The following is a 25,214-nucleotide window of genomic DNA, read 5'->3' as shown; positions in this document are numbered from 1 at the left end:
ATTGTACTATAGGACCGAAGTGTCGTCCTACGGGTACTGAACTAGTGGGCAGATTTTGTTCAGATTTGAGCTAGGAATTGCCGCATGAGAATGAATGGTTGGTACGTCATTGTATGCCAGAGTAACAGCAATCGAAATTGAGCAAACTCAACTCTAATGGACTAACAAAAATAGGTAGATAGCAATGGATAGCACATTACTGAGGGTAAATGTATACATGATTATCTTACTGGTAATAAGCTGAAACAGGACCGCGTTTTTCCGCAGGAAGGTCGACTAACCGAAATGACACCGACAAGTGTAGCCAGCCGACCAGCTACATACATACATACGTACGTACATACATTTGTATGTAGTTGTTGCTTTGACAGATTACAGAAAGCGGCGGCTACCACGACGCTAATAGAACCGGTATCACCAGCAGCAGCTTTACTGACCCACTTGGACGCCTTTGGCTTCATTGGTCCTCCAGCTGCTATTGCTGCATTTGCTAAGGTTGTTATTATTTGGCCGCTGCAGAGCTGTCAGCGTCGTTGGCAAGGCAGCAGATCTCACCGCAGCATAGGGACACCTCTAAAATAACAAGCGCTCGATATAATGCCCCTATAGTAGTTTTCTTATATCTTACAACAATGATGCCCAATTATTTCGGCTGATGACTACACACGACCGCAAACGGAAAACGTTTCTGACGAACCTATATTAAAGATGGCTGCTTTTTCAGTGTAATTACTTTAGCTGACGCTCATGGCTGCTGCTGCTGCTGCTGCTGCTGCTGCTGCTGCTCTAGCATACATATGTGTAAATCCAATACGCGTGAATACACACAATTAAAAAAACGCTCAATCTTAGGAGGAAACTTGTATGGAACACACTTTAGAAAACAAAGAACACAATGCGTTCAATTCTATTCAGATTCAATAGACATATTGTAACAGCCCATTCGTAACGGCTCTCCTTTTCGCGACCATGTGACAAGCAGTTTAGCCATTGCTAGCGAGCTGGAAAACCAATACCCAAACCGGATCGTACAAGCATGGTGGTAACAACAATAACAATAACCATGAAACTAATTGCTCATCTGGCAACTTATTGATAGGCCACTCGACGTAACTTTTATTATACAGTCTCGCTGATCTGTACAGTGCGATAACTACAAGCAATAAAGGCAGGACATCAATCGTGTCGTCTGACAATGAGACCCACTGTGGCGTCTCTAGCGTCCAGTATCCAACTGCATATCTTAGACACTACATATAGTCAGTCAGTTGTCGAAACACACGATCCTTAAACGATAGCTTTGATCATCGTTTGAGCAACGTTCCCTCAATCATGAACTTTAATGAAGAATGCTCAAAAAGAAAGGTCATCCATATCGACGTAGAAATACCAGAATAAATTTGCCACCGTTTAAACCAATTTCTCACAGTGAACAGGACTAAGTGATATGAGGGGTGGCATCGATTCGTTTGTTGGTGTGGTCACTCCGTGCATCTTCGTTGTGTTTCTGCGCTCCCTTCGATGCCAGCAATTTTCCGGCTGTAGGAGGCGTATCGCGTTTAGCCTGATCCGTATCACTGCTGATAGCTATATGTAGCTTCTTGGTGAGTGAGTTGCAATTTTTGACAAAATCTAAGCATATAAATCAGCTGAATATTAATATCGTAAAATGTAATCGAAAACGAAAATATGGAAAGCAAAACGCGAAGTCCATACCTTGCCATATTTGTCTCAGCTGGGATATCGTATAATCCGACAAGCTCCACTACCGCATATTGATCTTCTTTAATCCATTTCTAATGACGGCAACTGTAGCTTCATCGGCTCAAAGTTCACTAATAATGATCAATGAAAATAGTCATCCTGGGAATAATGACAACGGTGAACACATGTATCGGCCTTCATAACCTTTTTTTATTTCAATTGTAGGAGCAACAGCAGGACTAGGCGGTGTTCGTGTTATCGTCCGCAGTCGCGCGGGAGGAGAAGGACCTGACGGAGATTTGGGAGGAGGTTGTGTTGGGCGATATGGCCCGTGTCACCAAATTGCAGTCAGCTTCCGGTGACGGATATCTAGAGGCGTTGCGTTTCGTCCAGTATAATCATTTCACTTTGATCGGTTCAGATCTTTCACGAGTAATAACCGAACAGACGTTGTCTACCTACGTCGCGCCTTGTGTCTCAATGTAGCGTCGGCCGGCCGTGTTATATGTTATTTGTCGTAAAATACTGCAGCGTTCGGTCGCATTGCTTCGACCGTAGGCTCTGGTAGTAGTCGCCGTAACGGTAAAAACAGTAACTGAACGCTAGAAATGTGCGTTATTACCGACGCCTGGGTCTTCTACTATTCCCTCATCAAACGAAAGCGCAACAAAACATCGCTACCTAGCTAGGTAGCGATGTTTGTTGCGCTTGTACCTGATAACGATTGTAATGTGTGGTCGTACGCATGATGAGGTAAGGTCATATTTTATTTGTTTTCTAAGTGCCCATAGCATGAACTGTCGAAGGCTTGCCTAGTTCAACGGAATGGCTTTAGTTCTTTTATGATGCTTTGGTCGAAGTTATTAATTTGCAGCTTAAGACGACGGCTTATCGAATAAGATTGGGCCACCGTTGACCGAAAGCGTCTCTTAGATTCGTCCCGGCAAAGTAACGAATTACAGTGGTTTGACAAGCGTTTCGTTGTCGTTCATATTCAGGCGCGGTTGTACCAATCGTCGTATTTTTTTCTAGATCCAACCCCAGTGCGTGGCTTGGTCGTAGATTCATTTGTTAGAAACGTAACGATATAGCCGATGAAATCGAACGGCGATGACCATCAAACATTTCAGGAAAGCGCATGGAACGAAAAGAAGCCTTATTGATTTAGATGAGAGCCAAATAGAATTACCGAATTCAAGATCTTGCTGAGCTGTGGCACTACGAAAGCCTTACCAGCTAAACCTCGGGCGACAGTTGTTAGATTCGGCAGCCGAGATTGAAAAAGTCTTCGATTTAGCTATACACGAAGTTGCGTTTCATACTAGTAACATATTGTCAGGTCTGGAAATTCGTAATATGGAAGTAAAAGAAGCGCATAGTTTTGTTTACGAAATCCCAGTTGAATTTCAATTAGACAAATACGTAATGCCTGAATAAAGAATGTGCCAAAGACCTCATAAGTACTAGTAGACAGGTGACATTCGAAGTTGATTGGCTTGGAAGTTATGCACAACTGGAAACATCACCCGCTTCATTAATAAACAGCTAAGTTTGAAGATACGAGTTTGTGGGTTACAAGCGTCGCGTAAATGAAAAGCTTCTAAAAATGTACCTGTATTTGGAAATATCGCACTTTTGTACAAGTTCATCGCAGCTTTCTGTCGCAGAACCAATTACAACCAATACAAATATGCCTGCATGCAGCCCTACACGATAGCTCCGGTGGCATTCGTTCTACCGCATCCGAGGCAATACGAAACTGAGTCATTATAAAGTCAGCCTATACAATACAATATGTATATTCTAATTACAGTAATAGTCATAATGATCGAAACAAGATTGTGTTGAGTTTATAATTTGTTTATCTGTGCGATACGGTTCTGTCCATGGTATTATTCGATAAGGAGTAAAAAAATATGCTTCTATCCAAATGGTCATTGAGACATAGCAAATGTTCGCTAGAGTCACTGGCCCGAAGATCGATGGGTGCCTTTTCTTTCCGGCTAAGGAAAGCCGCAATGAAGAAGACTACCAGACGACGGTTTATTTATCCAGCATATAAACAGCTTAAATCATTGGTGAGGGAAACGAATTTTAGGTTGCTGTTATATAAACGGATCACAATATGCACATATGTCAACTGCCGTCAAAACAGTAATCCTAATAGCAGCATTTCAGGCCAATCAGATGTCGTTTTGCACCTTTAGGCCATATTGTTATTATTACTGCCATGCGGATAGTAGTAACCCTGGTACTTCTAGCCTGAACAGAAAGAAGATAACGGACCAATTGTGAGTCACGTTATCACAATAACCGTTACAATGTTTCCCCCCGGCACCTCCAAACAAATCATTCCGACCCAATAGGTTTAGTTCATTCGCCCGGTGCTACTGGATATCAATCGCGTGTATCGAACGAGACGTTTGTATGCGATACATAGACGTAATATATGATTCATTAACTTGGCATACTTCGATATTTTGTCTTATCACTTTATCAGAGGTCAACCGATGTATAGTCTCTGATATTAAACAGATAGAATAGTAGTCGCTACTGTGTTCGGTACGATATTGTGCACATCTGTTGTGCTCGACTGATTGGCTGCCTTCAGCCCGACGACATTGGCTGAGGTGCTTTTAAAAACGGTTGACTTCACAGAACTAACCGGACCCGCCGTCGTTCTAGTTCATTCAATTTGTGACGAGTCGACAAGTCGAGATTATTGACGGTCGCAATCATCACCCAAAAATAGTGTTTTGTCTAGGAAGTTTTCCGAGCTTATTTAGGGGGTGTAAAGCGTCCGTCTCAAACAGCAGTAGCGTCAACTGTATCTTGTCCATTCATAGTCAAGTGGTTGATAATTGTTGCTGCGCGCACACAGACGCTTTATCTAACAATATGTAGCAATATATGATTCAATTTGATGAGTACATATATAACCATTCAGTTTGTACTGGACACTCGGGCGACCGATTTCTCCTGAAGACGATCTTGTTAGTTTTACCTTTATTAACACTCGTTGCAGTAAGAGACCGTGCAGTCATTGCACGACAATGGACTCCGCTGGTGCTAGCCTTACCGGAGTGCTTTCGCGCACTGGATGCTGAGTCAGCTTCAGGCAGGATTCCCTGAGGCAAGGTTAATTTGTAGACTGTAAATTAACCTCATTGGGTTAAAATCTGCTCCTATTACTCACAAGATCCAACAAATGTCTTCGACAAATTACTAAATCACGCCGTTTTTGGGCGTACACCCATCTTATTGTCTCGTGCCATTTCTAGATTGTCATCTTCTAATTCAGTAGAAAGGCTATTCTCTCGAAGTGGTCTCAAGAGATTTACGTACAGTCATGCAGACACATGCTATATGTGCCTTTATACGGTATATAAAAATAAGGTTCGTGCGCGAATTCAACCCTGTAGCTGCCTGAAACCGCTTTACACAAATGACTAAACATTGTATTCACAAGAGACTTAGGATGCAAACTTCCCAAGTTTGTAACTGTAGGCAGGACATAAAGGTGAGCGGCTACTTGTCGAGCTTGACTTCTCTTAATTGCACGAAATTTTCCCTGGGAATTTCACGTCCATCTACGGCTGCTCTATTTAGGACGCTGTCATTGCCTAACACGGCTTGTAGTGGTTATAATTATTTTCTTTCGATTCCAAACTCTGAGTGAAGTTCATTATAGAAATAAAAAATTATTAGTGCATGCCCATCTAAGAATTAAATTCTTTCTTACGGCATCTTTCTGTGAAATTTCGAATTTTTATGGAAAAATAATAAATAAATAAATGTTCCTATACATTATTTTTGCTAAGTTAATGCAAAAAAATCGATGCACGTAAGCTATCGATGATAAACCAATTACCAGCGGTGAAAGTAAACTAGCGGGTAACGATTGGAAAGGCTCGATCGTTTGTTTAATGCGCAAAAATATTTATATGGATAAATATATAATCCCTAATTTGAATTGTCGGCTGTTTGACTGCGGTAGCCTGTCCTGCACAATTTGTGCGGGGTAGTAGAGTTGTTTATCATGGGAGTGTGCACTGATCCACACAGAGCGTGTACTAAGAACAGCGACGCGTTTGCCAGCGGCCAACACTTCCCGCACATTTCTTTGTTACATTGATTCCTTCTGTGGCGGAGGCGAGTAAGTGGATATGCGTAAGGCGATACTCGCATAGCCCGTGGGCGGAGGGCGAGGGGCCGGTTGTTTTTCCTATTTAGGGCCCCTATCATCTGACCGCGGGACACAAGTTGTTGGTCGCAGGTCGACACGTCAACAAAACGACAGCTTTAGTAGCCATAGTAATCAGTTAACAAGCAAGAGAAGCGAATTCATAGAGTAAGAGATAAGTACAGCCATGACCGCTGTAAGTACGCTGAGTGCAGATCGACTTTCTGTTTTTTTGAACTGGCCATGCCCCCTATGGCCCCCGTTAAACAACCTAACTATGATAGAGCGATGTGTACAACTCTAATGTGCATGACGTACTGACTGGATATGTACAATACGAAGTGGTAAACCTTTAGCAACTCATTCCGCTGATTCTAGTCCAGTGGGTCTCTCAAGGACACACTGGCTTTCCTTTCGGGCCATGTGTTTTCCCTAACCTTCAACGACGGTATTTTCGCTTGTGTTTCCTATTTTAACACTATTGGTGGGTTGAAAGGAATGAAAACTTACAAGTGTTTATCTCTCGGCAGATATAATAGTACTAACCTAAACCGTACTTTGAACGTTTGCTCCCCGTTGGGTGTTCTCAGACTGTAGTTTCTGTTTTCGACGCCTAATTAATCGCTTGCGCAAGCATTAGATTCTTAGCGTTTATACCTTATTCTTTTTCCATATTTCTGCTCATATTATAATCTATGATGATATTCTTTTCAAGAGATCGGTTACAGCAATAGTTTCAAGACCAGCGACAAGGAAGAGCGAGTTTGCATCGTCTCTTATCTTTAGTTCCCTCAACCTTCTTCCTATGCAAACGCCACCTTCTGTCAGACTAACTAGCTACCTAGAAACGTAATCCACCCTGTATACAGATACATGCAAAAATGCCTCGTTGCACAAAAACGCTTCCGCCTTTATTTAGCTTCGCTCGTACCGCGTAGTTCTTCTCTACATTGCACGTGATACGGTCTGCTCTGGGCTAGCTAGTTTTGCCCCAGTTTCAAAACAGTACCGCAGCTGTCTTGTGTACCACGTACCTTAAAAAGCTGATCCTCAATTTCAAGGGTGTGTTTCTATATTTTCAATGACAATTTTTAATCTGTTCTCTGTTTCCAGTTTGTCGTAGTCGCCTTCTTGTTCGCTGCCGTCCAGGCCGGAGGCGTTGCCTATGAAGGACTTGTTACTGCTCCCGCCTATGGAGCTGCTCATTTAGCAGCCCCCGTCGCTGCTGTTCCGGTTGCTTCGCACGAGTACGTTGCTGCTGCTAAGACGTTTCCTACCCCAGCTTACGATTATGCCCGTGCCGCTCCTGTTGCCAAGGCAGCAACCGCTGTCCCTGTTTATGGATTTGCGGCTCCGGCTATTACCCGCTCTTCCGTAGCGAACTACGCCCCTATCGCTAAATCCGTCACATACGAACAACGCGCATATACACAAACTGCTCCTGTCACGAAAGGCGCTATCGCCGCCCCCGCTTACGGATACGCGCATGCTGTTCCCAGCACAGATAAGGCGACCATCGCCGCGCAGACCGCTTACACCAGCTACGCAGTTCCCGCCTTGGCCGCTCCGGCTGACGGTTATGGCACTCCCGCTTTTCCTGCACCCCTGACCAGGACCAGCTTCGCCGCCCCTGTGGCTTCATACAGTTATGCTACTCATACCCCCGCGTATGGCTATGCTCATGGTACACCTGTTGCCAAGGCAACGACTGCTGCTCGTGTAGCTTCATACGGATATGCTCACAACGCACCAACTTATGACCAGGTAGCATATACTGCGCTCATCAGTAAGATGGCTGTTGCCTCCCCCGCTGTCACGGCTGCCTCCGTTGATTCGTACGGATACGCCACCAAGACATTAGCCGCCCCTGCAGCCAAAGCAGCTATCGCCGCTCCAGCCCAAGGGCATTATTAAATTTGTCGCTTCTCGAACCTAACCGGGGACGACGAGTATCAGATAGCCCTGTGATAATATCTGTCTATAAAGAACTACCTATATGTGAATGCACATATATTTTTTTGCACATAAAAGCGTTTGTATAAAAATCAAGCAGGAACAGACAGGAATAATCTATATAAGTGTCAATATGAATAGATGTGTATTGGGGTAATAGATAGATATACACGCATGGATATGCGGGAAACGTATTTTTTTATTTACAAATTGTTTTTGAGTTTCTGATATTTGTCTTTATACAATGATCTTGACAATTTTGAATACGCTGAACTTAACTCATTCATCTGCAAGGATTCGTACACGTATTATGACACAGTGGAACTATGTCTTTACTGTGGTTGATAGGCCATGACCCTTTCGTTTCAAGCAAACATAACAATATTCATGTATTCAATAATATAACTAAATTTTAATGTCGTAAGTATTATCTCTTTTATACTCTTATCATTATTCCTTGTTTTTATACTCCGTATATGCATCCCTTGCCAACATGCTCGTTCTAAGTGACTTACTAAGTTAAAGGTCATAACAATTTGCTCTTCTTCGATTGTTGGCATGGGCTACAGTGAACTATGGAAAGTCATTGCTGCTTCCGTTCTGACCTGGAAACTACCTCGTATAAAGAAGTGAGTAGTTAAAGGACTTCACTCACCGGAGCATCGAATTTTGCTGAGTGAGTACTGAAAATGTTCAAGTAGGAGTAAAGTAAAGGTTGTGGGGAAAAAGCGAACGGGCAGCTGCTGCGAGGATCGACAGTGCCAACTTAAAGTGCTTATGAAACGGAACGAGGTCCTAGATGCCTTTAGGCCGTGAAACGAACATAGAAGGAACACAAGGATCAACCTTGAGTTTTCAGTGCTGCATCGTGACTGAGGCGGAAACGCAGGTAGCGAGAAACGGGAACTACTGGCCGGAGTATTGATATAGAACTCCTCGTATCAGAGACTTGATTGATTATCGGTAAGGCGCACGAGGGCCGAACGCAATCGTGGGACCAAATTCACACGCTTCATGGAGCGTTAACACTAAGGACCTGTTCATGAACTAAAATGACACATGCGTTTTCGCTATCCGCAGGCTATACGAATATTTTGTCTGTGGGTGCTTCTGAAGGAAGGCAAAAAAAAAAACGCTAATATTGTACTTGTCTCGGAAGGTGAAGAGGAAAAATCCGAATCAGAAATGCTCTTTATATAAAAACGCAGTGGAATCAAAGATCACTGAAACTATTGACTAGCTAGTCTGGCTTGCGCGGATGGAATTAACTTAGAGCTGTTATCATGCCGCGGAAATGAACATTTATAGGTATAAAGACAGATACTGACGATGTATCGCAATTTAGCAAAACGAGTTGTCAATTCAAATCTGCACTGGTAATATAATGCAGCGCTTGACACCCAACCATGAGGTTGTATATTTGATGTCCAGTTGACACCCAGTGATATTTGCGTTATAATATTAGCGTATCGGGCTGTGCCTTTGACAAAGGGGAATGATACTGAATCAGAAACTCTTAACACATTGAAAGGTATCCCCACTCCGTTACGGGTCCTAACATTGGCGTAGCCATTAGTGTTGGAAGATTTTTGCCCTGCGCCAAACAGATTGCAATACTAGAAGCCAATAGAAAAGTTTTGACACTTAAACATGTTACTGCCACTGATTTTCGCGTGTTGTTTCTAGTAAAACGGTAGGATTATCGACTCAATGCTAGGCAAGTGAAACAAACAAGCTGGATTCTAAGACGACTGTTTATTCGAAAACTAATACGTGCCGCTTGTCAAGAAATCTTCAAAGGCTATATACGAGAGGCGCTTAAATTAGGACAAACTTAGTGGGGTAACGGGCATGCGTTCATCCGCTACTTCTGACAGCACACAAAAACCATTTCTTTCCACGACCAAACAGCAAATTCGTTGTGAACAGCAACCATACGTTATTTCTGAAATTGGGGTGAAGATCAGCTGTTATCCAATCTTTGCGTTCTACACAAACCCTTTTGGTTCACTCAAAATCGACAGATCACCGTGTCGAAGCTGCGGAAAAAGGAAAAGGGCATGTTCCAGTACAGGTCAACATATAATCTACAACAAAGAAATGATAATGCGGGCCTCAAAATTAATCATTACTGCCCGAAGGTGCATTTCTAATTATTAATGTAAAGAAATTTTATGTGACTGAGCGTGAGGTGTTAAGACCTCAGGCGTATGTTATATGTCATAGAAGTCTGGCGGATGCTTTCCGGGGACAATAAAACCGGAGGACTCGACCGGTGTTGTTTACTACTCAGTTTTTTTCTCAAAAAGCAGCAGGTCGTTTTCGATCTTCTATAAGCAATTTTTTTTAAAAATTTCCAATGTAAAAATGAACCCTAGATGATTTATTACTCATGATCTATGGTATGCGCCTATAGTTGGGAAAAGTCTATTTTCGGCCGAAGTTCATGTTCTATGTACGATGCCCATAGAAAAATTCGTCATGCCACCCTAGTCCTTGTAATAAAACGAACGTATTATCCGCTTGTTTTGCAAAGTGGGGTGCATCCTTGTACAGCTGCAATGTCCGAAGGTAGACCATAGGTCTTCCAACAAGCCAGCTCGTGCAGGGTTGACTGCTTGAGAATAAAACCATATTCAAGACCAAGAACCTATGGCCGCCGAATAGCCCAGATTGATAACGTTCGCTTCGTATTTTTATCGAAAAGGCAGTTGCAAAAGGAACTTTTAAAACGAGCCGTTTACAACTTGAATTGAAGCACCAATCGCGTTGAGTAATCGTTATGTTGAATGAATATGACTGTCAAAAATGACACTTCCAGTTTACGACAAAAAATTGTTGAAAGATCTGTGTCTATTTCGGTACAGCCTTATAAATAAAGCATAAAAAAAAGTTACGATTTATGTGCCGTTGCCTGTTAATATTAATTTACCATCAAACCTGACAAATAACGCAATGACTTAAATATTTACAGTTCGCGGGTTGTCGCGCCTAAGTTCCAAAATGCATTCACGATAACTTGCTTTTCTCTATAGTAAATCCCTTAAAGCGCTAAAAAATATGCAGAAATAAGTATCTCAAAATACGTTCCTCAAGATATATTCGCTGTCTTTAATGAATAACCTTGTGTTATATTTCTGTAGATTAAAAGAAAATCTGTCGGTGTATCGGATCAATGTTCATCCTGTTGTATTTGATTTTAGTGCGGTTGTTGGTGGCTTGCCACGCTCGTAAATGGTAATGACAAGGATCTTAAGTAGATATAACTCACGGGTGTTGGACAAAGGGCGGAATTGACATACCGTGAGGGGTGGTACCGCGGTTTCCTGAGCCTGCGCTGCTCGCTGTCTGTGGCGCCGCGCTGTAGAGCAAACAGTTGGAACGAGTACAATTCGAGTCGGAATCAGAGTGGTAACCGGCGCTGACATCTGTCGACGAATCATCTTCAGGGTCGTCGCTCGCGGCTCCTCCCGAGGGCTCGACCTCTCGCATTAGCTCTACGACCTATTAATAAGTTAAGGTTGTATTTGAACGTTCGCAATGAAGAAAATGCTTTTCAAATTAAAATGGCATAGAATTATAGGTATAGACATAGAATTTATACGACCCCTACTTAACTCGTGATTAGTTTCTCATTTACCTATATTCTATATTTTTTATTTCATATCAGGTACTAAGAATTGTACCTTTTGGCAACCCCACGAGTAACACATGAGTGCCGCAGACACAATGGACGCCTCCGCATCAACATCCGACGCCTCCTTGCGTAGCTGCGTGAACTGAAATTCAACATGACGAGTAAAAACAACGTATAATTGATGAGGTTTACATTAGCTGTGCGAGTTAAAGAGGAATAATAATACTTTTCTGTGATACTTTTTTGGAGACGTCCAAAATGATCATATTGAACATATTCCATATTGAAACCGTATATAATATCAGCACCGAACACAACATGCGAAAGTATTTTTATATGTTCTGACTTGTTCTACGTTTCGAACCGACTGCGTTTTATCTTTGCATAGGGTCGGTCAGCTTCCTGGATGTTATGTGGAAGCGAATTTCGCTAGACTGACGAATGGTAAAAAGCAGGGGCATGGTGGACAGATCGAGAAGGAGCCCTAATGTTTAGCTGACCCTAGAAAAATAAATCCTTCGGCTAGTTGCTTTACTTTTCGAGAGTGAATCTAACTTTACCTTGGGGTCGTAGGGGAAGCATTAACAGACTTTTTAGGATTTTGTTTGTTAGGTTTGTCTTCGCCATTTTTCTTCTTGTATGCTTGAGCTATACAGGGCAACGAACTGTAAATAGTAATCAGGCTGACTTGGACTCAAGAATCTTCTAAGTAAAAGTAAAGAGAAGTAGACCGAAATCCTTAGAGTTCTTCGACAGAATTTCCGGGTTAGAACTGAGCCCAATAGGGAGGCTAATTGTTAATTAACTATTTATAAAAACAAATACGCGCATGGTATATGTACACATGTAAATAAGATCCGGGCATACGTATATAAGCTTTCCTCATAAGAACACCTCATTTTTACTGCGCTTAACTGCGTGTTAGACATACACTGTGGACAAGTGGACTGCCCCGCTCAAACGTGTTACTGGGAGTTGGCTCTTCCCACTGGATGCACCATGCTCGGACCCCGCCTACCCCCAATCTCTTCAGTTTTTACTCTGATCTGCACAAGATCTCGACGGCAACCGACCGTCTGAGACATGGAAAACCAGAGACTGGGTCGCCCTTTAACTCCTCTTCTTGACCAGATATGTGCAACTAAAAACAGCTGTTTTTTTTTCTCAGTTGTTTTCCCATGGAGTCGAACGGTGCAAAACCGGGCCGGTAGATTCCGTGCAAGTGAAGAGCAGTGCTCACCTGTTACATCTGCGTATCGTGAGAATCAGCAAGCCGGCCAAACTGTTGTACTAGGACTAGTTTTGTCGGTTTCCACCGGCTCAGACCAAAAGAGGCATACAACTATTTTGCTTCAGATGTATGTCCTCTTAGGGACGAAACTCCTCTTGCCTTCCTATAGTTTTTGCACTGCAGCAGATGCCAGACAACGCGGCCTCACTTCTGTACTTTTGCGGGGCAAGAAGGTGAGCACAAAGAAAGAGAAAAGGGAATTGGGCAAGCAACGGACGGAGAATGCTGTAGGTCGTGCACCTATTATTCACTGTCGGAGCGGCCTTTTCCCGTTGTCGGAGGATCGTCACCAGGCTAGTGAGCCGGGAGAAACTCGTGCAAGCGATTGAGAAGCGACTTCACGAGAGAAAAAGGATCGAGAAGAGAGACAGGGCGGAAGGGCGTCAAACTAGTGAGTGCTGACTGAACAAGTGCTTCTGTGTGTGAGTGTATCTGCAGGGAAAAGAAAAAACACCGGTGGTCCAAGTAAAGGGATGAACATCGGGCGCATCCGAGTGCGAAGTCTGGTGTGCGCTGATAAGTTTTTCCCAAACGTCTGCACCCCTGCATCCAGGCGGACCAGCCCTGGGAATCCAATAGTCGAACGCTATGGCCGGACTTAGGTAGACGGCAGTCAACAGCAAGCTCGCGCCCACAACGTCGTCCTACTAGTACGTAAGTACGTATATACGGTCGGACACCGTTGACGGCCTCCTGATACCAGTGCGTATAGCGGGATACAGCTAGTTCGCTCGGAGCCATGTTTTGACTTACTGCGTCGGTACTTCTAGTACTAACGCAGGCGGAAATTCGCAGCAATAGCAGTACTGGCAAAGGCGGCAACGCCGCCAAAAACGATAGCCGTCTGAGCCGTCAGCCATCTGCAAAAAGGACAGGACTGCTAACATCACATCGACACACATTGCATACAGATATGTATGTGCAGATTTTGACGACGCGTCTAACATTACCGTTGTGTTAAGGTGATGTAACGGTTTCTTTACTGAAACAAGCAGCGACGGTGTATGCCGCGAATATCGTTATATGTGATCGGCAAAATAAGAACGCGACTATAAAAGGATTATCGCCATTATTGAGCTTCTACCTTTCTATCTAAGAGTAACATTTGAATAGTAGAATCTTTTGTTGGCTGCAAGGTACTCCAACTACATAAATATAGAGATTTTAGCGTTTTGCCGAAATTATACTGAGCAAGATCATGAATTAACGCCTACAACGAATGCAGTTTCGTTTGCGTGTAATTATGACATCTATATGACGGTTTCGCAGTCCATACCGATGGTAGAGGCTGAAAACAGAAGTAGCAATAATGGTAATAGTAAACAACAAACGACATTGAAATGAATTATTCATAGCGTTAAAATGTGTGTCCTGCAGGCTTTTTCTTTCTTTCTTTTTATTGTATTGTATACAACTTCTGGCTAGCCCTTCTCCTAACTAACAATAAGCTTTGGCCGTAACGATTGAACGTAATATTACGGAACTGAGTGGAAATAATAGTCTATGAGCCAATATAAGAGTCACGTTGAGAAAAGTACTTATATTCATAACAATAGGACAACTGCTTCTCATTTTGCCTAAGAGGCCGTCGAAGCCGTGAATAGGACACGTCTCTCATCGGCTGTTATATGATCTAACCTAAAATACTTTACTTTGTTAGCACCTGTTTCTAGCGCTGCATCCATGTTTAAACTACCTAATATTCGGTGATTTGTGATAATGAATAATGTTATATGGGTTTGATTAAGGGAGAAGGGTGGGAGAGTTAACTTAATTAGTTTGAAAATTCTTTCAGCTCAAAGCAGTAGATAGAAATCGGGAATACGTATTTACTCTATGGTACTGTAGGGAATAGAGTGGGTTGTTAAAAACAGTGTCAATCCTTTTCAAGCCAAAGTTGAAGCAGTTATTTTTTGATTTCGAAATAATATTACTAAACTTAAAATACTCCATCTTGATCGATGACTTTCTGCCACCCTTGGTGACATCATAATCCAGTTATTATGCAGCTTCTGTGACCTCTGGGTAGGAAATTTTAACGATTCATTTTGTGCGCCCGTCTACCCAAATTAAATCAGTACCATAAGGAGGTTCTGCAGAGACTGAGGCAGACAATGGTCTGGTGATGCAAGACCTGGCTATACGACAGGTCCATTAAAATTTCTTCTTTGAGTTTTTTCATTTTTGCCGAACAGCTAAAGACGTTATGTAGTCTGGCTGTATTATCATGGTTAAAAACGACGTTCTTTTTGCTCATCACCTCCAGTCGATTTTTGCTCAGTGGTTTGTTGTACCCGTATTGGCTATTTGCAAGAAAAATTTATATCAATCGCTTTGCTCGCCGGCAGAAACCCATAATGTACGATTTCTTTTCAATTCCAAAGTCAAAAAAATACAGCATTGCCTCCTTTGGCGTCAGTTTGGGTTTTGCTACAGACTACGTTCGCATCTTTATTTATTCTTTGTTTCTATCAATCACTCGTGACCGATAGCTCTAATGGCTCGATTGTGTTGCGTTTCTCTAGAGTTCCGCAGATGAGAACGCGGCCGAGTATACTTGTTTGCGCAAATTCGTATGGCAGTCAAATATCGATCGCAGCTAATTTCCTTATTACTGCCTATTTGCTTGACTATATAATGGCTATTGCACTAACTTCATCAACATTTTCCGTACCACTACCAGAAGCGTCTTTCTCCAGAGTGAAAACGACAGAGCTATTGTTTTACCGTTCCTTTCGGTAACGCATCAGGATAATAAGGAGTAGACGTTTTTCTGGATTTGAGCAACATTTGTTTTGTATCGTAATAGAACTATAAAAGGCAGCAATGCTTTTCAGAAATTTCACCCGCCTTTAAAATACTCTATCTAATCTAAAGTTTGAAGCGACCCATATATTACTCGAGATATGTGACTTATCAACTACCTAGCTGGAGAAACGTTCCATATTTTTTGACAATCCAACATGAATCCGTCTCAATATTCAAAAAGCAGTCATTCTGTAGTGATCTTAACTTCACTAGGCATATTATTAGGACGTGACGGAGTATTACCAAATAATAAGTAACAATAAACCCCGACGCACCTTGTCCTTGATAATTACTCAGTAAAAATGTTAGTACACAAGGAACAATTCAAAAACTGTGATGAAAGTGTACTACCTTGCTTTTCACATGTAGGCTGCCATGTTTCTTCACAACTCCATAATAATTGCTCACTCAGGTCAGTTGATCTTCCTCTCAAATTCTGATATTTGCTTCTTATTTTTAGTCTGGCGATTTAGAAGCCCATCGCGGCTGTAAAACTTATCAATTCCAGGTCTTTTCGAATGACACGTCTCATTTCAAATTTCCCGTGTTTTATCTGTATCGCTTTATTCGCTTCTCCGGCTACATCTGGCTTTGTTATCTTCACTTACCTTCACCTTAGCTCACTATTTACCATCAAGCTCCCTTTTCGCACTTATGCCCACTGTCCCCACTGGCCCTCCACCTTCTTCTAGGACACAGTTGACCCTGCTCACTTCTGACGGCCTTCCTCTCTATCCCTTATTTGTAGCTTGGAACCCTTTTGCTGCTTGCTTTAAAAGACTATCACTTCGAGTATTCAAGATCTCAATTATCATATGCCCCGTTGTCCAAAAAAGCGTCGCTGTTATCCTAATTAGCTAGCTTCTGACTTTTAAGCCGCATACGGCTCAAATTCTGGGCCGCTTCGGGTCAGAATTGTCATTTAAAAGCCGAAATTTGACTGCAATAAATATGCTAAACTTATAGGAATGCTTTCATCCAGACTTAAGACACAGCGTTTATATAAGCGAAATTGCTAAAAAAAAATGCGCTCAATTTTATTAGGATAAAAGCACAAATTCTACACAAGATGCGTGATCGGAATAAGTGGCTAGATAATCATTATGAAGATGATTATATTGCTTTTATTCTGGATAATTTCGATATGACCTCGTAGTGGTTAAGTAATTACTTGAAAAAGTTCATACAGTCGCTGCATGTAAAAAAATTAAACATGCATCATCAAACATTTCTATAAGATTTCAAGAAGCCAACATGATCGCAATTAACCTCTGAGAAACTCTACTGAATTTAGTGAATCACCATGACAATTCAAGACCATATAGATCTTAAGTTACCCAACGAAAACTGAGCGAACCTTAGTTGACTAATTTTAATACTTCCACTGTGTATCGCAGGTCATTTAGTTTCTGCTCAACTTCCCTAATAATGTTCATTTAATTCGAATGGATAAAGGCGAAATCATTTATGATAATTTTTCACCCAGAAGCCAAGGAGGTTCTACAGTATAGGACGTAGTATTGTTACCGGAAAGGTGACAGAAGGCCACTGATCGAAGGCAGCGTAATTTGTTTCGTAGAATTATTTTGAGATATTTGAAACGGAGTTTGCTTCAATTGGCTTTAAAATAACCAGTACTTCTCCGATAATCCAACGTAAAACGAAAACCAAGTGAAACCTGTTACCGTACCCTGTTTGGCTCAGCGCAGGGGCAGGCAGAACAGCTTAGATGTCGAATCGAACAAGTATTGCTGTTATGTAACTCAAAAACTTCCAACAAGTTCTGTCAGAAAATGTATAATACAACGCATAACAGCTGTCTGAGAATAGCGTAAATAAGGCAATTGAAGACTATGGCTATCTTCTTAACTGTCGCACAGCTACCGACAAGGCGCGTCTTAATCTCGTCAACCGCAACTCGAATAGCTTCTTCTATGAAAATCGTTCTTCACGACAGCGTCAAAGATTTGCCTCACTAGGAGATAGCTGACCGGACTTATCTGGGATTTAACAAACGTATTTATAAAACAACATAGTAACTATATAAGCAGCCCCTCGTAGCGATTAGCCCAATCTTTTTTTTTTCGCTGTACTCATAATCCTTGTTATCCTATAATCTCCTGTAGTAGCGATCTTACTAACGCTGAGATTTAAATTGACGGAATCCTCTTGCTCATGGTTACTATAGCCATATTGCTTTCTCAATGGGAAGCCCCTCGGAAAGCCCAGCTGGAAGGGAGAAAGGAGATTTAAGGTAGGGCTGAAGCTAAATGGCTATAGACAATTCAGATATTTTTTTCAGATTGAGTCGATAGGTGCTGAGATAATCTTTTGAGGCTTTGCATTTATAAATAGAAACAGAGCAGTTCTTTTTATATGCATAGTAAAATACAAGTGAAGAAGGAGATATTGAAGATGAAACTTGAATAAAGTGCCCCGAGATTAAACTTCATCGGTCTGCAGTTACTTCTTTATAATTGGCTTTACAGCTCCCGCAAATTTCAACAACTAAGAGTAGCGACGACGCAGGTGAAACGGGGCCATCAACATGAAAATAGTTACACTGATAAGGGCCTACGCCAGGATCAACAAGATTTAGGCGCAGAGAAACTCAGGAGAAGGAAAATGAAGCAGCACTATTCATGTGAATATGTCCCGTCGATGTGAGCCGCCGACGCAACGGTAAGAAACGAGAGAAGTGGTAGTGCTTCACGCCGACCTCTTCCAGCTTTGTTTTTACAACTCTTTAACAATAGTAAATGGTTTTCTGAGGGGAGGACCTTAAAAATAAAATGCTTCTTAGCTGCACGTTTAAAAGGCAAACGCATAGTGCCGCACAAAGGATTTACCACAGACCTTTCGAAGCTTTTTTGGGCAAATATTTGAGTGAAAGAGACTCTATAGTTTCTAAGGAAAAATATCAACAGCAATCGGAAAAAGGTGATTCCAGATCTCATAAATTAAACACTGATGAAGTTTATTGTAGTTAACGGCGTTAAAAATTCTAAAAACTCTTTTTTACTGGAGCGTGAGCGAGCCGCTTAGGAAAGTTCTAGGCTAGCGTGAAGGTACGTGGCGGAAGCGGCAACAGGACAATGATTCCTAAGGATGACACCCCAAGGATAGTAAGAACTTGGGCTGAATCTGCCACCCAAATGGGGTAAAGACAAATGCGCTATTAAGGTTTCGTAAACGTTCCGATCAAGAGCAAAAGCTGAGGGTGTGCCAAATTACGTTCCACCCCTAGGATGTGGTCATCGAGAGGAAACAGACTGACTGTACACGGTGGGGAAGAAACTGAGGTAGACTTAACAAGACGCACCACCGAAAGAGAGATGTTTAAAATATGCACAAATAAATTTTAAAAAAAAACGCATATCTGAGCCACGTGTAGTCGCCGTCTATAGCAATGGATGTAATATAATAAAACCGAAATATTGCTCGTGTACACTGCAGAGCATGTGGAATATTTTTTCTTTCATGTAAAACTAAACTTACCGGGTCTACAGGTTACCGCCTATTCCAGTACTATTTCGATTCTATTGTTGTTGAGTTAAAGTTTCTACTTAACTAATAGACCTTATTTTCCAATAACATATCCCTGCCTAATGTTACCGTGCTTGGTTGTTGCCTGAAAATATTTTACAATCACACCCTTTTTTCGGTGGATTAGCTACTATAAAATCACATAGTTACTAATCATTACAGCTGCAGCTGGTCTCCTGCACAGTAGTTCCCTTGTCCTATCGGATAAACTGTCGTTACGACCTGAAAAGGGATTCAGATGTGCCTTTGTCTGCAAGCTATTGTTTATAGACTGTGAGGCACTGGCAGCGCAAAAAGGTCACTTATGACTCCCTCCCGCACGCATTCATTAGTCTATGGGTGCACCTGTATATTCTCAACTTTATTAACGGAACAATGATGTCAGGTCGACAAATCGTTATCACGTATATGTCGTATTTAAGAGTACGAATAATTAGACCACCGACGCATACGAGAATGTTATTTGTTGACAGTTGCTTAAGACTGCTTAGCAATGCGTACGTTTCTGTAACCGATGTGCCCTACGTAGAATATAATTAGGACCCCTCTTAAGTTTAAGATAGAGAGCACGGCCCAGCGGAAGGTGGAAGCCCAGGTCATTTGATAGGGTTCAAGTTTTTCCTTCATCATCTAAATCGTTTTCAAGCCTGCTGTTTCTTGTAACATGACGATACGGATCTAATAGAACGGTTACATGTCCGCACTCTAAAGTCGCTTACTTTGAACGAATGCGAGACAGTCGTTGTGTCAAATTTATTCAGTAATGTCTAGTGCGGAGCCGAGGCACTATGCATGTCTGCAAATGCGGGCTATTCTCGTCAGGATTTTGTGCTGTTTAAAGAAATGTCGTCCCAAAGGAAGTCGATTTCGTTTGATAGTCTCAATGGTCCAATTTTTTTTTTCACAGTTCACGCCTTAAACTTACGTCATATGATGTATTCAGTTTTGGGATGAGTGGCTTCGTTCGATGGAACTTATGTGGAGCACAATATTAAAACGAATCGATAAACGTTATGTAATAGACTAAACAAATATTTAACTGTTATGTAGTACTATACGGGGCGATCTGGCATTTGCGTAGCCCTATAGCGTGAACGATTTGCCTAGGACAGATTGTAAAACACAAGAGGGTTGCGTTATTTATCGAACGTTCCGCTCAGCGGTACCCAGGACAACTGAACACATAACCCTGGCTTTAACATCTAAGACGGACGTCCTTCATAAAAAAAATTAAAGGTATTTTGTAGGAACGATTACCTCACGACGTATTACAGCTCGTTTGGCTGCCGTAACTGTTACTGGTTAGGTTCAAACCCATATATCATTATTTTGTTTAACTTACTTATGGAAAGATGGTAATAAATGGTAGCTAATTGAAATAGTTTGTTCTATATATCTATTCAATAATAGCCCTATATCGAGTTCACTAAAGGTGATTCATGTGTGAACGATGCAGGTGGTGACAATTATCTGGGTGGTGTCCTGATCAGAACTAAGCCCTAGCTGAGACAAAGGTAAAACATAGCTTCGTGTAGGGACTATAAGGAATCGACTTTCGGAACAAAGCCTTCTCGTCGATCGACCTTTAAGGATAATGTAGTGGCCTAATACATAGCTATCGTGGCTAAGCAGAATGCTAGAAAGTTCAGCACGTTGACGGCATGGAGAATCCTTTGTCATACTTCCTGATGACACTACCGCTGAATAAACCTTATTGGCTTTATATAGGTCATGTGACCAACGTTCACAACGGCACCATACCGTGCCTGGTTAGCTCATTGAATGCCACACTATCTATTCGAACGCATCCATATAGTTAATCTTGGCCCATTTTGCTATAACATGAAAGAAGTAAATTTGGCTATGGTGAAAACTTCTAATTATTGGGTAGTCAGTCCGTGAGTATGAGCTTGCTTATTATAGAGTTTTAGAAACAGCACGCGAACGTCAGCCGTTGCCATAAGTAAGTTCAAATACTAATATGATAGCTTGGTTTAATGATAATGAATCTAAACGAAGAACTTGCTTGGATTCTATAAGACGTTGACACCAGTTGTGTCGAGCTCTTCGTAGTTTGGTCAACTAACTATGAAGGACCCGTTCTGTTATGAATCACGTGGATACTGCTGCTGCTGCTGCTACTTTTTAAACAGTCGTGTATCGGCACCAGCTGGCAGTATGCTTCCATACCATATTTAAGGGTATAGCCAATCATTAACAGCAGCGGGAATAGGTTAGTGGTTTGTCGTAGTCACGCCGTCCCAATTAGACGAACTTGCCGATTTTTGGGCATTATACCCATGAAGTCTTACACCCGAACGGCACCCGACGACCGACTTACTATTATTATTACTACTACGGTCTACAGTTTACTGACTAGTATGACGGAGCAGTTTACGGACTTTATAGGACGGAGCAGTGGATAGAATTTGAACTCGGGGATATGCGGTCCAGCGGAGCGAAAAGAACGACATCCATCATCAACCAGCCTCTACCAAATACCTCATTTGGTATTTTCGATAAATCTCTTTGATCAAATATTATTAATAGAAAATGATAAAATTCAAAACAAGTGTACGTTTCCAAGCGTCGACGTATATGTATAAATCTATATAGTTACAAGTTACCACCTAGAGTGAACGTGTTGAAATTATTTTGCCGCCAGAACAGGCCGCTTTTATGCGAGACAATAGCGGGACATCGGCGGACGATGATTGCCTCTACGCCGAGCATCTCTGTAAGTATCTATCATATGTTGCCTATCTACGCCAAAAGGTTTCAAGTTTAGTAGCAAGACATAGCTATGCATAGCGTTAAGGATTTTCGGTATTCCTTGAGCGTCCACTTCATAGAAAGAGTTATATTAATAAAGTATTATTACTAATATATTCCGTGTTGCATCATTAGTTGAATTCTTCCTCGGATTTGTACAATAATTCGAGTGTTCCGTGGTAAAATTCATGCCAGGGTACCCTACAGAAAGCACACATACCAAAATTTAATTTCCCTCTTTATTGACTGATTAATTTTAGGACGCGAATCCACCTACGAAATTCTCGTATTTAAATTCAAGGCTCCTTTCTTTTCGATGGTCTTTATGTTTTTTCATTGCCTTGTAAGGATCTGACGTATGTATATATGGTAGTTAAGGTTTATGACGATGACATCGGAGACGTATTACAATTTCCAGATAAAGCTCGCTTAAGAAACTGCTTTATCGTCTATCTACATTCTCAAAGCCTATCAACTAGAGTCGTCTTAATGCCGCTGTTATTAAATCGGTAAGTTACAATTCCTAATATTTTCATTCCATTGGTAGTCTGTCTCTCTCTACTCCCAAGATACGCGACTATCGTCTCTGTTTGCGTAATAGCCAAATTTCAACCCGGGTTGTGGGGTAAATCCCAATTATTTTGTTGCAAACGCACAGTTCAGTGTTCGAGCCTCGTAGCAACCAATTCCTCCGATTCATTTAGTGTTCTCCATTTTCAGCACCGGTCTCTTTTTTTTTGTGTCAGCGATAAATTTTCTGTTATTGGCAACGGTTTTTTCTCTTTTTTGCCAATAAATGCTCCTTTGTAGTCGTTGTATAGGTTGGTACTTTCTGTTGTTGTCGATCGCGTAGATATAAAATTAGACTAGCCTTTAAAAAATCGGCGCTGAGCGCGTCGATGTCGATGTCGCTGTATATGATACTGATGTGCTTTCAATATATTCTACTTAAAAACTCAGATTAATGTCAACTTCATCAATTTTTCTCATTTGATTTGTTGCCATTAACATACCTATGTCAAATCTTAACAAAGCATTAACGTTGCCGTTAACGAAGAACTTTTCCAGGGATAACCATTATGTTCGTCTTACTTAAATGAGCCTTTAATTCGTTCAATACAGCGGCGGTATAAAATGGACGAATGTTTTATTCTTGATCCGCAGTTAGCTTGCACTTGCTGTAGGCGACGCCAACATACGTAGAAGTTTAACGTCTCGCACATACTTGTTTTAACTTACATTTTCTTTCAAAGTCATATCAATGTTATTGTATCGTTAATTCCAACATTGGTAAACGGGTCGCTTGAACGCTAAATATAGTTTTGGTTATTTGTTTTCAATTGTCTCGTTGTGTTTTCCGTATGCAGATCAACTTGTACCGCTCGTGCAGTTGATGGTACGGTACCGAGAAAAGATATTATATTAGACAGCAGAATCCTACGACAAACCCAAAACGCTACGGGGTAGCTATCTTTTTTTTCAGTTTCCATAACGTGCGTTTGCGTTCTTTTGGTATGAGTTTATGCTTCCCGATTAAATATTATACTGACAGCACAAATATAGACACGTCTTACCCCTATGACCGTCACCAATAGCTCGTTCAACTATCACATATAGGACAAAACTGTCAGAGCTTTTCCAGCGGTGGTCAGATTTTTTTCCTTTGTTGTGCCTGTTTATGTTGGCTTTAAACGATGTAGTCACTAGCGAAGCTGGATTATTACACCAGTTGTGGACTAGCAATGGCTTGCAGTGGCTTTAGATGTCTGATTCTTTTGTTCTCGTGCCGCTTTCCACTATTTCGGCTATAGTAGTCGAAACGTTGCGGTCGGTTGGCCTTGCTGAACGATTATTTGAACTTTGACGGACGGCGAGAGGCCCGAGGCTAGGACAGGCCGCAGGGGCTAAAAGAGCTAGTAGTGCATGCGGACAACCAACCAGCTGTAGCTAGGTATATTCGTATCCACAAGGCCAACTCTTTAGCTCCACCGCGAGCGTGCTGCGGGGAAACACGTGAAACGGAGACGAACGGAACAGTGCTGGGAGAGTTGCAGCAGCAAAAGCTACCGAAGACTACGGCCACAAGCAACGGCAGGTGCAGCGACAGTAGCTGCCGTATCAGCCTGAGCACAACCCGAGAACATTTTGAGAGTTGTAACTTCGAAGACGAAGAACGTTCAAGGAAAACTCTAGATAGAACACGGCTGACGCCGTTGCCGCTGCTGCAGTGCTGACGTCTATGACAACGATGGCAACAACGGCGTCTTCAGCGGGGGTGGAATGATGAACTTCTGTCGACAATGCTGTAGCCGCTGCTCCATTGTGCACCGCCACTGTTTAGAACCTTTGGGGGCAGGCGGCCGAGACGGAGGAAAGGAACCAAGAGAAGCGATAGGAACATAACGGAAGCAAACATCCTAAAAATTTCGATCTTCGCGTCGCTGTCTGCCACCGCCATCCGCCGGATATGAACTACGCACACGAGACAGCGGAACACAGTGGAATGACACACTCAGCCCTATCATCTTGGCTTATTCAGAGATATAGAAAATCAGCAGAAACGTGCCTCATGGAAGTTTGTGGAAAGTTGCCACTTTGCTGAAAGAGTCAGAAAACTGAAAAGTTCCAGCATAGCTCAAAAAATTTCTACTGTCAGGTCCAAGGGCTAAAACGGATCTTGTTCAACTCTTATTTCCAACATTTTTCTCCAGCTGCTACCGTAAAAAACACAGCCAAAAATGGATACAGGTTAGCATCCAAAACTACCTGTACGGAACAAAGTTTCGTGACCTTAGAAGGAATACTATATTATGTGTGCACATTTTGTTTAACACACATTATACTACATATCAGCTGTGAGTAAATAAAGAAACTTTGTTTTAAAAATTCTTGCTTACCGTTAGCTTATGCTCGAAGGTTGCGCTGGCTTTTGAAGCATTCCTACCGCCACTTCTTGTGGCAAATACATAACCATTTGCTTATGTATATATAATAACTACAGAAACGAGCAATTCTTACGTAATAAGCAATGTATACAAAAGGTGAGTTCTAGCGCTTTTGCTTGTTCTCATTTAATACGGCGTAGAAAGGGAAGATGGATGCCACGCTTAGATTTGCTTGGTACTGGAAGAGAATTACGCATTAGGCATGCGCAACTTTTTTCGTTAGTGGTGAGTTGATTAACGTTCGTCAAATAAGTTGTATGCCGTCGGAAGTTTAAAGCAACTGAAATTTTAACAGATTTTTCAGATTTTTGTAGGAAGTTAACTAAACTTAGTAAGAGTTCGGGGTTCGTAAAAATAAATCATCTAACGTCGTAG

The 25,214-nt window shown here is 41.8% G+C and overlaps 2 protein-coding genes across 4 annotated transcripts in view; one reads left to right on the top strand and one right to left on the bottom strand.

Moving 5' to 3' along the window:
• LOC111266817 (uncharacterized) overlaps positions 1–25,214 on the bottom strand; it is a 74,793-nt gene that overhangs the window by 33,426 nt on the left and 16,153 nt on the right. Inside the window, exons 4-5 of the mRNA XM_022844618.2 lie at positions 11,527–11,619; positions 11,143–11,344 (exon numbers count right to left, since the gene is read on the bottom strand). Of these exons, the coding sequence (XP_022700353.1) occupies positions 11,143–11,344; positions 11,527–11,619 (295 nt within the window). The remainder of the gene's footprint in view (positions 1–11,142; positions 11,345–11,526; positions 11,620–25,214) is intronic.
• Positions 1,095–10,743, top strand: LOC111266820 (uncharacterized). 3 transcript variants are annotated; one of them, XM_022844626.2, is made up of 3 exons: positions 1,095–1,604; positions 1,930–2,457; positions 7,001–10,743. In XM_022844626.2, exons 2-3 carry the CDS (start codon positions 2,434–2,436, stop codon positions 7,799–7,801), a joined length of 825 nt encoding a protein of 274 aa, XP_022700361.1. In that variant the 5' UTR covers positions 1,095–1,604; positions 1,930–2,433; the 3' UTR covers positions 7,802–10,743. The 3 variants fall into 3 exon arrangements, with proteins under 3 accessions (XP_022700361.1, XP_086827198.1, XP_022700363.1); XM_086971072.1 differs by lacking the exon at positions 1,095–1,604 and having other exon boundaries at positions 1,722–2,457; XM_022844628.2 differs by lacking the exons at positions 1,095–1,604; positions 1,930–2,457 and adding an exon at positions 5,914–6,083.

The sequence above is a fragment of the Varroa jacobsoni genome, unplaced genomic scaffold (assembly GCF_002532875.2).
Source record: "Varroa jacobsoni isolate VJ856 unplaced genomic scaffold, vjacob_1.0 scaffold_1119, whole genome shotgun sequence".
NCBI classification, from domain to species: Eukaryota; Metazoa; Arthropoda; class Arachnida; order Mesostigmata; family Varroidae; genus Varroa; species Varroa jacobsoni.
This window is presented reverse-complemented; position numbering and strand designations above follow the sequence as displayed.